The 12,120-nt window shown below is 42.3% G+C and overlaps 1 protein-coding gene across 2 annotated transcripts in view; it reads right to left on the reverse strand.

The window, feature by feature from the left end:
- LOC132832244 (CUB domain-containing protein 1-like) overlaps positions 1-12,120 on the reverse strand; it is a 114,256-nt gene that overhangs the window by 12,929 nt on the left and 89,207 nt on the right. For both annotated transcript variants that reach the window (XM_060850068.1, XM_060850066.1), the window contains 2 exons: positions 5,588-5,941; positions 3,700-3,793 (listed from right to left, as the gene is read on the reverse strand). In XM_060850068.1, the coding sequence (XP_060706051.1) occupies positions 3,700-3,793; positions 5,588-5,941 (448 nt within the window). The remainder of the gene's footprint in view (positions 1-3,699; positions 3,794-5,587; positions 5,942-12,120) is intronic.

The raw sequence follows: 12,120 nt of genomic DNA on the forward strand, positions 1-12,120 counted from the left end.
ATTCAGTAGGCAATGATGGGGAGTGGGGAGTGATACTGCAGACAATAAAAACTGCAAGTGAACAGGTACAAGACTGAAATCAAGTCAGGGGATCAATCAGATAGGTTTTGCCTGGCTAATTTACAGCAATCATTAAAATGATGCTCTTGCCTGGAGGTCACTTGAATGCAGGGACTAACAGTTTATATAACCAACTCAATTCTTCACTAATTTTGAGAGTTTCTAATGCTCATCTTATCCCCATGACTGTCAGTGGGGCCAAATGTGACTGGACTTAAAAATTCCACAAAATCCTTGTCATTGCACACTGGGTAAGGCACCTTATTTAGTCTAGTGTGGACTTCTATTTAAAGGGGTGATTTATATAGACAATTGTAAACACAACTATGGTCAAGGGTGCATACATGGGCATTTCAAAATGCAGATTTTGGTTTGTGGTATTCTAACAAACGACTTTCAGATGAGCAGATTAAAAAGTCTCCACCTTCCCAAACTCCATGATTAAGGTCACGCCCACAACAAACACAGGAAACATTTGGCTGGTTTTCGAGCACAAATGGAGAAATTGAAACGTAACAGGAAATTTTAGACATATTTTGGACAAGGGAGCACTTGAAGGCTTGGCAATCTTGCTGGTCCACGCTCATCCTGTTCAGTGGATAAGAAGTTTCCTAAAGTTTTGCTCCATTATTACAACATTTAATTATAAAGTTACAAAGTATTTACTGGACATTCGGCCCAATAGGGAGCATACTGCTGTTCAAGTTCCACACAAACATCCTCCCAATTCTTCTTAATTGAACCCCATCACCATACTCTTTTGTTTCTCTGTCCTTCATGTGTTAATCAAGCTTCCCCTGGAATGCAGCTTTTAAAATTCCATTCATGGCCTTCACTGGCTAGGCCAGGATTTATTGTCCATCTCTCTTTGCCCTAGGGGAGGTGATGGTGAGCTATATTCTTGAACTGCTGGGGATCTCAGGAGGAGGCTGAGATAAATCAGCATTGAGAGTATGGTGCTGGAAAAGCACAGCAGGTCAGGCAGCATCCAAGGAGCAGGAGAATCCATATTTCGGGCATATGTCCTTCATGAGGAAGGGCTTATGCCTGAAATGTCGATTCTCCTGCTTCTCGGATGCTGCCTGACCTGCTGTGTTTTTCCAGCATCACACTCTCGACTCTGATCTCCAGCACTTGCAGTCCTCACTTTCTCCTCCCTGAGATGAATCAGTCACTCAGCACTTCTGGCTGAAGGTGGATGCACATCCTTCACTCTCGTCATTTGCACTGAAGTGCTGGGCTGTCCCATCATTAAGGCTGGGGTATTCAGAAAGAGTCTGCTTCCGGTTTGTTGTTTAAATATCCACTACCATTCCTGACTGGCTGTACAGAACTGCAGAGCTGAGTCCTAATCTATTGCTGTGGAATTACTTAGCTCAGTTTATTGCATCTTACTTCGCTGTTTGGCATGTAAGTCACCAAAGTTTGGGAGAAGATTTGTAGCTCAGATGCTCGTTGTTGTGGTTCTGTTCGCCGAGCTGGGAATTTGTGTCGCAGACGTTTCGTCCCCTGTCTAGGTGAGATCCTCAGTGCTTGGGAGCCTCCTGTGAAGCGCAATCCACTCATCCACAGATTCAATCAATAAGCACATCGACCTGGACCCAATATACCGACCACTGCAGCGGACAGCTGGAACTGACAACCGGAAGCGGCAGATTCAAACCACTACAAATGTCGGAGGAAAGATCACAGAAGCACTTCACAGGAGGCTCCCAAGCACTGAGGATGTCACCTAGACAGGGGACGAAACATCTGCAACACAAATTCCCAGCTCGGTGAACAGAACCACAACATGCAAGTCATTTTGCTTTGTAGCTTCACCAGGTTTTGTGCTGCTCCAGGCATGGCCTCCTGCACTCTTCATCAAATCCGGGTTGATTGTACAGTTCGGTGGGAATGGTAGATTGGGGAACATGCATGCTGTGAGATTATACATTGTAGTTGTAAGTCATTTGCAGCTAACGTAAAATCCCTCAACTTTTGTGGATGCCATTTTGTCACTGCTATAGCACACAAATTTCATTCTCTTGATTTAAAAGAATTTGTGCTCTCAGCTAACAGTTGCTTAGCTTTGTTAGGTTGGCCAGTAGTAACCTCAATCTTCTCATTGTGGTTGTGTGCTTGTTGGATGATTAGAATGGATAAGCTTGAGTTAAATTATAACAAGTGACCCCTGAAGGTATTATTGGGGGAACCAGCGACCATCATTCTTTTAGTTTGAAAATAGTTATGGAAAAGGATAGGTCTGATCCACAAGTTAAAATTCTAAATTGGGGCAAGGTCAATTTTGAAGGTATTAGACAGGAACTTTCAAAGGTTTATGGGGTGGGGGGAGGTTGTTCAGAGGTAAAGGGACATCTGGCAAGTGGGAGGCTTTCGAAGGCGAGATAATAAATTCAGTTTGCAGCCCATTCCATAAACACACCACTCTCTGGGTGGAAAAGGTGCTCCTCAGGTCCCTTTTAAATCTTTCCTCTCCCACCTAAACCTATGCCGTCTAGTTTTGGACTCCCCCACTCGGGGAAAAAGACTTTGACTGTTCACCTTATTTATGCTTCTAATGATTTTATAAAGCTCAATAAAGGTTACCCCTCAGCCTTCTACTCTCAAGGGGAAAAAAAATCCTAGCCTATCCAGCCTCTTCTCAAAACTCAAACCTCCCAGTCTCAGTAACATCCTTGTAAATCTTTATTGCACTTCTTTCCAGTTTAACAATATCCTTGCTATAACAGGGTGACCAGAATTGTACATAGTACTCCAAACTGTCGCCGTACCAATATCTCGTACGGCTGTAACATGACATCGCAACTCCTGTACTCAGTGCTCTGACCAATGAAGGCAAGTGTGCCAAACACATTCTTCACCTGATGACCCCACTTTCAAGGAACTATGTATTTGTACCCCTAGGACTCTCTGTTTGACAACACTTCCCAGGGCACTACCATTAACTATGTAAGTTCTGCCCTGCTTTGTCTTACCATAAAGTATTACCTAACATTTATCTAAAACTCCGTCAATTATTCCTCAGCCCATGTGGGATCAAGATCCCATTGTATTCTTAGATAACCTTCTTCGCTGTCCACTATACTACCAATCTCAGTGTCATCCTCCTATATTCTCATCCAAATCATTTATATAAGTGATGAACAACAGAACAAGCACTGATCCTTGGGGCAAACCGTTGGTCACAGGCCTCAGTTTGAATAACAACTCTCTACCACTATTATTGCTTTCCTATCATCAAGTCAATTTTGTATCCAATTGGCCAGCTGTCCCTAGATCCCATGTGATCTAACCTTATTAATCAGAAATCCCTATTGAATTTATTAGTGATTGTCCAAAATGTACAAACTGGACTTGAGCAGCTCAGATTTCTTGTCAAGACAAAACAGAAATTGCTGGAGAAACTCAGTAGGTCTGGCAGCATTGGTGGAGACAGAACCAGGGTTGACACTGAAAGTCCAATATGACTCCTCTTCAGATATTCTGTTGTTGGTCCATCACCAAACAGCATTCAAGTAAGTGACTGCCAACAAACACCGCACCCATCGTCTAAAGCCAGTTGGGCGGGACACTGTCAAGGAGAGGAGTCTTGAAGGAGAAGTGGGAAGGCAGAGGAAGAGGAGTGAATGGACGTACCGTTGTCTAACACAGCAGATAATCACAGCGATGACAATGAGAAGGACCACACCTCCAGCGACAGCAGCAGCAATCGTTATAATATCCATCGAATCTGTTTCAGAAAGAGAATATTGTTCAGTAACTTGCCTATGAGAAGAGTGCATTGTTTACATTGATGTCCTGGGTCTAACATTGGGGCATACCCCAGCAAGTGTCAGAACTGAATGGGAGTATACTTTGGCAGGATTCAGCCTCTCAAACCATTTGATGATGTCATAGTTGACCTTTATCTCAAAGGAACAGGAAATTCGATGTTTCGGGCAGATGTGAACTGGATACTCCAGAAGTGATGCAGCTAGTCAAATCACTCAGCTTTAAGCAAAACAGAATTTAGCTACACACTACAGTTGAAGCACAGACAAAAGAAAACAGAATTTAGAATAACCAGAACTCCACCAATAAACACATTGATTTAGATCCTATATACCTTCCTTTCAAAAAAAACAAATGACATCACCGACCTTAAGAAACTAAGACCTATAAATAGGGAAGTGGGACATGCCATCAGTGCTTCACCAGAGACTCTCACTGATGATGTTACCTAGTGTAGTGACGAAACGTCTGAAAACAAACCTTCCAGCTCAGCGAGCTAATTTACATACTTATCATTAACCTGAGCTACAAATCTTCTGAAAAATTGCTAATAACTTAACTATTTGAAAACCCAATTGACTCAACATCACAACTTAACAAAGGAGCTGTTCCAATCCCTACCACATCCCTTAAACGCACCCCTTGGCAAATGATAAATTCAAACTCAGATTCTTACAGGCAGGAGAGATTGCAGAGTGGAGTGTCAGGCAAGAAACATCAGTTGAAGCATGGAACCTTGTTTCATAGTAACAGCTTCTCTGCTACCAGCTGTTCCTGACTGCTTGCTATAACAAACCAAACTAGAAAAACAACCTGAACTGGGAGAACTGGCCACTCCCCTGCCTTTGTTTAAAGTTGATACCCAGACATATCGGCACTCCTGCCTTTACAACCTCTCTTGAAAAAACCTAGGACAGCATAAGCTTATTAAAGGGGCAGCACTATTACACCCATCAGCCTGCTCCTGGCCCAAATTCTACCAAACATTTCGTATTCGTGTATCTATTCAAATGTCTTTTAAACATCTAAGATAGACATATTTTTAAATCAGTAAACAAGCAGAAGGTTTTGGGGAAAAGGCAGGAAAGTGGAGTTGAGGGTTATCAGATCAGCCTTAATCTCATTGAATGGCATGGCAAACATGATGGGCCGAATGGCAGCCTCCTCCTCCTCCTATATCTTACAACGTGGGGTCATTCTGACAATTTAGTTTAACCACACCATTAGGACAGTTTGGAATCAAAAATTCTGACATTATATACATCATGTTACAAATATTCAACACTGGATTTTTACAGCAAAATAGTTACTTGTAATTCAGAGCATAATGTCTCCACTTCCGGTTGCTTTTATGTTTGTTCAGCCTCATATAGGATAACATTAGTTCACATAAATATTCTGGAGAAAACATAGTACAGAGGAACCTCGATTATCCGGCATTGTTGATTATCTGAATTTCGGATTATCTAGTCAAGATCACAAGATCCCAATGCTTGGCTAAACTGAGCTACCCAGCATTCGATTACCTGAACATTCAATTATCTGAACAAAATACTCTCTTCATGTGTCATTTGGGTAATCGAGCTTCCTCTGAATAGAATGTCTGTTTACAGGTTAAGATGCAGCTTTCAATAAAAGTCAATACTTTGAATGTGAATAAATTGTATAAAATATGCCGGTTTTAACTGAAGTGCTACTTTAATCAGGTCACCTTTTAGTTAATTTGATGTGACTCAGTGTGACTGCTTCCTACCTTCACGTACCAGCACCTGAAACATCAGACTCAGCTGGCCACTTGAAGTTTCACAGTTGGACACGTTTAGCCAGAACCTGTGGTGCAGTTCCAGGACTGACTCGGGGATTGTGTCTGATTCCCTGTAGCTCAAGTGGACGCCGTCACTGATCTGCTCGATGATCACAATGGTCACATGCCCATGTTCACACTTAGGGATCAACTGCTTCATAAAAGTAAGCTCAGCCACGTGGTCCGGAGGAACGGAGATATTCCATGACGCAGTTAACCTGTTAGGCATTCCAGATCCCCAGTTAGGACTGAGGAGGTGCACTGGGGAGTCGACGTCTGGGATAATGTTCATAATGTAGTCCTCTGCCAGACAAAGACAAACAGGTGAAGTGCAATGGGAAGATGATGGTGGAACCCTCTCACCTGGTTTTGTAATGTACAACAACCACCAGGGCCACCCCCGCAACCCCTTAGTGTAAGGTGACGGCATTGGGTCAACGTCACTGGGCTGAGAATAGAACATAGAACATTACCGCACAGTACAGGCCCTTCGGCCTTTGGTGTTGCGCCAACCTGTGAAACCAATCTGCAGCCCATCTAACCTACACTATTACATTATCACCCATATGTCTATCCAGTGACCATTTAATTGCCCTGAATGTTATCGAGTCCACTACTGTTGCAGGCAGGGCGTTCCACACCCTTACCACTCTCTGAGTAAAGAACCTAGGAATGCAGAAGTAAAGACAGAAACCATTGGAGAAACTGTTCTGAAGGAGGATCAATGGATTTGAAACGTTAACTCTGCGACCCAGAGCTTCCAGGTTTGGCCAGCAATTTCTATTCACAGTTCCGATTCCCAGCATCTGCAATTCTTTGCCTTATTATAGTCATTCAGAGACCAAAGCTAATGTTCATCAAGACCATGGATTCAAAACCCCACTAGACCAATGGGGGGAATTTACATTCAATGAATAAAGCTGGAATATTAAGCTAATTTCAGTGATAGCGACAATGACAACTGCTATCAATAAACCCCGATCAGATTCAGTAATGACCTTAACGAAAAGAATCTGCCAACCTTACCCAGTCTGGCCTACATGTGACTCCAGACCACAGCACTGCCTTTGAAATGGCCCCATCACATCACTTCGTTCAAGGGGCAATTAGTGATGCCCACATTCCATTAAGGAATGATAAAAACTTTCTTACAAACTATTATAGAAATCAAGGAGCAAGAGAAAGTAGGCAGAAAGTAAAAGACTACCACCACAATTCACTGGCCAACTGTGAACAATAAGCTGCCATTATCTAATGGGTCAAGACTAAAAGGTCATTCTTTCAGAAGGATTAGAGGGGAGAGGAGGATAAATATTTTCACTCAGGACCTTTGGGTTCTGGAACACACAAACAAATAAAAGGTGAGGAATGCTGACTACGGAGAATTTTTAAAATGATCCTACATTGGGGCGGCATGGTGGCTCAGTGTTTAGCACTGCTGTCTCACAGCGCCAGGGACCCAGGTTCGATTCCAGCCTCGGGTGACTGTCTGTGTGAAGTTTGCACGTTCTCTCTGCGTCTGCATTGGGTTGCTCTGGTTTCCTCCCACAGTCCAAGGATGTGCAAGTTAGGGTGGATTGGCCATGCTAAATTGTCTCATAGTGCCCAGGTAGATTAGCCATGGAAAATGCAGGGTTACAGGGATAGGGTATATGGGGTGGATTTGTGTAGAATGCTCTTTTGGAGATAAATTGCCCACAGTGTTCAGGGATGTATAGGTTAGGTGCATTAATCAGGGGTAAATGTAGAATAATAGGGCAGGGAAATGGGTCTGGGTGGGTTACTCTTTGGATTGTTGGGCCGAAGGGCTTGTTTCCACACTGATTCTACAATTCAAATGATTTTGCAAGGCCAAATTACAAAATTTTCTACACTGTACCCAACTATTGAGTGAGCAGTGTAGTGCAACGCTGTTGAAAGAGCCTGCGTCTCTGTATGACTGTACTAAAGCAAAGAACCGCAGTTGCTGGAAATCAGAAACATGCTTTGAAATTGCTGGTGAAACTCAGAAGGTCTGGCAGCATCCTGGAGGGAAAACAGAGTTAACGTCTCAAATCCAGTGACCCTTCTTCAGTACGGTTTCTACTTGACAATGAGGATGTTTCAATTGAGAGACTAGTGTTATGAGATTGAAGGTGTGTGCTGTACCTTTAACAGAGAGTGAATGCTGTTCTGAACTAAGAGATTACAAGTACCTGTGTATGTGACTAGATGGTAGTCCCACAGTGTACTGGAAAATTGAAAATATGTAACCTTTGGCTGTGAAATGGATAGTTGAGTTTTGGCTGCTGATTTGACAACAATTCAAATTTAACCAATCAGTTCAAATTATGTCCCAGGATGCTAAAAGCCAATCAAATTTGAATTTATTGTTTTACCAACATCGAACCAATAAGATGATCCAATATTGGAGGAGTATAAAAATGTGGCCATTTTAAAAATTGGTCAAGAGAGAGAAACTCCTTGAGTGCTAATTGCCCATCTAACATCTTGCTCTCAAAGAAATTTAAAAACACACTCTGTCAGATGTACCTTTTCTTGTGAAACATAGCTGCAGTAAAAAGAAAGAGAATGATCCAGACAGATTAGCACCTGGAAGACTGAAGAGACAGAAGGAGATAGAGACTGTGTGGTTTAGAAATTAAATTGATGTCATTTTAATAAGTGTTTTATTGGAACAGCATATTGCTATAGCATTGGAGGCTGATAGGAAGCAGTTAAGAGAAAGAGGGGCTTAGATTTATGAATAGTTTTTGTTTAATGTTCACTTTTAGAATTAGAGAATAAATTGATATTATTTTCTTGAAATAGTGGAATTTGGGAGTCCTCTGTCACTCACATTTTAACAGACTGTGAGGCGAGGTGAGCTTTTCTGGGTGTTTGGTTTAATTAACAGAAGGGTTTGCCTCTGTGTCTGAATACTAGTCTTGATTGTTCTTCCAATGAGCCAGTTTGGGGACGACAGGCTGACTGGCCACCTCCTGGGTGGTAACATTCTATAATTCACGATTGACAATATACTCGAGATGCTGAACTATGTGACAATTAGTTGCGTGGAATTGCTGTGTTATCCTGTAATAGGAATCGCTCATGAATCTTGCCCTTATTAACTTTGCAATGTTTGTGCTGGAAAAGGGGAGAATGTACGTGAAAAATATATAAAACAGAGAAATAACTCATCTTTATTAATTATAAAGATGAAACATGAATAATGTAGAGCACAACTGGGTCTGTTTAACAGAACAAGTTTTACATAACATACCCAAGTTAGTTCAGCATTAACTGCAATTTAATTGGCAAAACAACTCAAAGATGCATAATTCAGTGAAGAAAAAAAATCTTTAAGATCTTTGCATGTTGATCCAGAGGAACTGGATGTCTTGGTGTTAAATTGGGAGTAGGTTTATTTGACTGAGGTATTTAATGGAAAAGTAAGATGCGAATACCAAACATGACTCAATGGGGAGAAAGCATTAATATGAAGCATTAATCATTGTAATAATCTAATGCAAATTACGGAGGCTTCAGAAAGGTTTTTAAACAGTTAAGTTTTAGCTCCATTGGGATTTGAGAACTAGGAAGAAAATAGCCCGTTATCCAAACTCATCCAAACGTGGAGATATCTCAAAAACCAGCCTGAGGGGGAGAAAAAAAATCACCTCTTCTCTCTTACCAGGATTAATTTACCACAAGTGCAGTATTAAGATCAGCAGTAAATCATCCTGCATAGGCTATTTCACTAGAGTGTTACTGTACTGCTCACTCTATAGTTGAGTGCAATGTGTTAAATGTTTGTAGTTCAGTTAGAGATATACAGCACGGATTGCAAAATCATTCGAATTGTAGGTTCATAAGTTTGCTTGCCATGTCTTACAGTCTTACCAGGGCAGAGAGCTGCTCTCTCATTCGAGAGAGACACAAACTGGTGGTGGTTTAACCTGAGGGTCACCACACCTCAGGTGAGGGAAGAGGTTGAGAAGGAGATTCCTTCATGATAACCTCAGTTGGTGTGGGAATTGAACCAGCATTGTTGGTATCAATTTGTACCACAAACCAGCCATCCAAGCTAACCATTACCAACCTACTCTGAAATAACTTTAAATGAAGTGTTGCTTCCAACAGGAGTCAGTGTAAAAGCCACAGCTAAGTTGCTGCGGACATCCTTTGCTTGAAAAAAAATGGACAGGTTAAAATATGGTGCATGTGTGGATTGTGTGTTCCTAACTGAAATAGAAAGAAGAATAAATTATTTGCAAAACTTAAGGAAGCCTTATATAGTTGGATACTTCAGGGATTTTCTCTGCAGAAAATAATCTTTACAAATGATTAAATTGTGCATCCTTAAATGTTTGCATTTATAAGTGTAACATATGAAAAGATACAGACCATAAATGCAGGAACAGTAAATACAGCAATTGTTAAAAGTACACCTCACCTGAAGAAGTTTTAAGATCAGGCGCCATCTCATGGCACTCACTGGTCAGTGCAGGTCAAACAACGCACACTGATCAGTGCCTGCCCCTAGGTGGAGCCCAGTGCGTTCAGAACAGCAGCTTGTTCCAAACATCTTCTCATCAACCTGTTCAGGGACATTATTACACACACACACACAGATAAGATGCGAGCTTGGGCCTCCTGGCTCAGAGGGAGGGACACTACCACTGTACCACAAGAGGGTGTGAAGTGTTGTCAAATTCTGGGTCACCAGCTAACAGGTGGCCAATTACAGTTTCCATTTACGTTAAAGTACATCATCATGACCAATGTTGCAAGCTACTGTGTGGATATGTGAAGGCAGATTGTAAAGAGGGAAGACAGCTGATTGAAATGGTTAAGAAGGCGTCTTATCTTTATGAACAGAGGTGTGGAGTAGGGAGGTGATGGTGGAATGGTAAAAAAGTTGGTTTGGTCACTGCAAGAGTATTGTATAGCAAGCAGATCCAGAATCCACATTTTGTTGGGGAGGGGGGTGGGGTGGTTGGGGAATGTGATGGCATGGGGGAGGAGACAGAAGAGACTCACCAGGATGTTGCCCTGAGTTGGGGAGTAATTGCTGAAAATGTGTTGCTGGAAAAGCGCAGCAGGTCAGGCAGCATCCAAAGAGCAGGAGAATCGACTTTTCGGGCATAAGCCCTTCATTCTCGAAACGTTGATTCTCCTGCTCTTTGGATGCTGTCTGACCTGCTGCGCTTTTCCAGCAACACATTTTCAGCTCTGATCTCCAGCATCTGCAGTCCTCACTTTCTCCTTGGGGAATAATTGGACTGGGGTTGTTTTCCTTGCAGCAGCCTAGATTGAGGAGGAGTGGGGACGATTGAGATGTGCATAATAATGAGGATCATTGAAAGGGTAGACAAGAAGAAACTTTGCCCCTTGAAGGAGGGATCAATGACCAGGGGTACATGTTTAAGGAAGGAGGGTTAGAGGAAACGTGAGGAAAAAATATTTAACTCAGAGGATGGTAGAATTGTGGAACTCACTGCCCCTTAAGGGTGGTAGAAACCCTCATAACATTTAGATTGACACTTGAGACACCAAGCACACAAAGGTTATGGGTAAGTGCCGGAATTACAGTATCATAGAATCTCTACAGAGCGGAAGCAGGCCTCCGAAGAACATCACATCCAGACCCAGCTCCCTACCCTATCCCTGTAATCCTGCATTTCCCATGGCTACTCTACCTAGTCTGCACACCCCTGGACACAATGTGCAATTTAGTATGGCCAATCCACCTTGATCCGCACATCCACATATTGTTATGTGCCTGTGTTTGGCTAGAACAGACTTGATGGGTGGAAGGGCCTTTTTCTGTGCTGTAGATCTCCAGGACTCTTGTGATTTTTTTCCTTGGAACAGAGAGGGTTGAGAGGAGACTAAATAGAGGTATTGAAGATTAGTGGGGGGACAGAGGGAGGGTGGACAGGAGGCAATTTTTCCATTTAATAGACGGGTCAATAACCAGGTGGCAAGAGGTGGAGAGGGAAGTTGTGGAGAAGTTTGTTTTTATCCAGAGGGTAGTGGGAGTCTGTAAAAGGTGGTGGTCCAGTCAGAAACTCTCACATTTATGCAGTTTTTAGACGCTCACGTGTATTGCTCCAGGTGTAAGAACCAATGAGTACCGTCAGATCTTTGTTGACTAGTGTCAACATGATGGGCTGAATAGCCTCCTATGCTGTAAATGTCTATGGTTCTATAACATTGCTGTGTTTGTCTGTAACAGCTGGGAGAGCTTTTAATCTGTTTTTTATCCTCCATCAACAGCATAGCTTCATCTTGGAAAACCACTGTAATAGGAAGACCATCCTCACTCAAAATGCACTGAACAAAACATTGACCAACGGCTCAAAATGCAACAACTTAGACTATTAGAATGCAGCAACAGTGCTAGATAAATTAATAGTCTAAGGAGCATCACAGGAACCCTACTGAAACACAGGTGACCAGAAGTAGTTTTAAAGTACATCTTAAAAGGGGAAAGAAAG

This window comes from Hemiscyllium ocellatum, chromosome 34 (genome assembly GCF_020745735.1).
Source record: "Hemiscyllium ocellatum isolate sHemOce1 chromosome 34, sHemOce1.pat.X.cur, whole genome shotgun sequence".
Classification (NCBI taxonomy): domain Eukaryota; kingdom Metazoa; phylum Chordata; class Chondrichthyes; order Orectolobiformes; family Hemiscylliidae; genus Hemiscyllium; species Hemiscyllium ocellatum.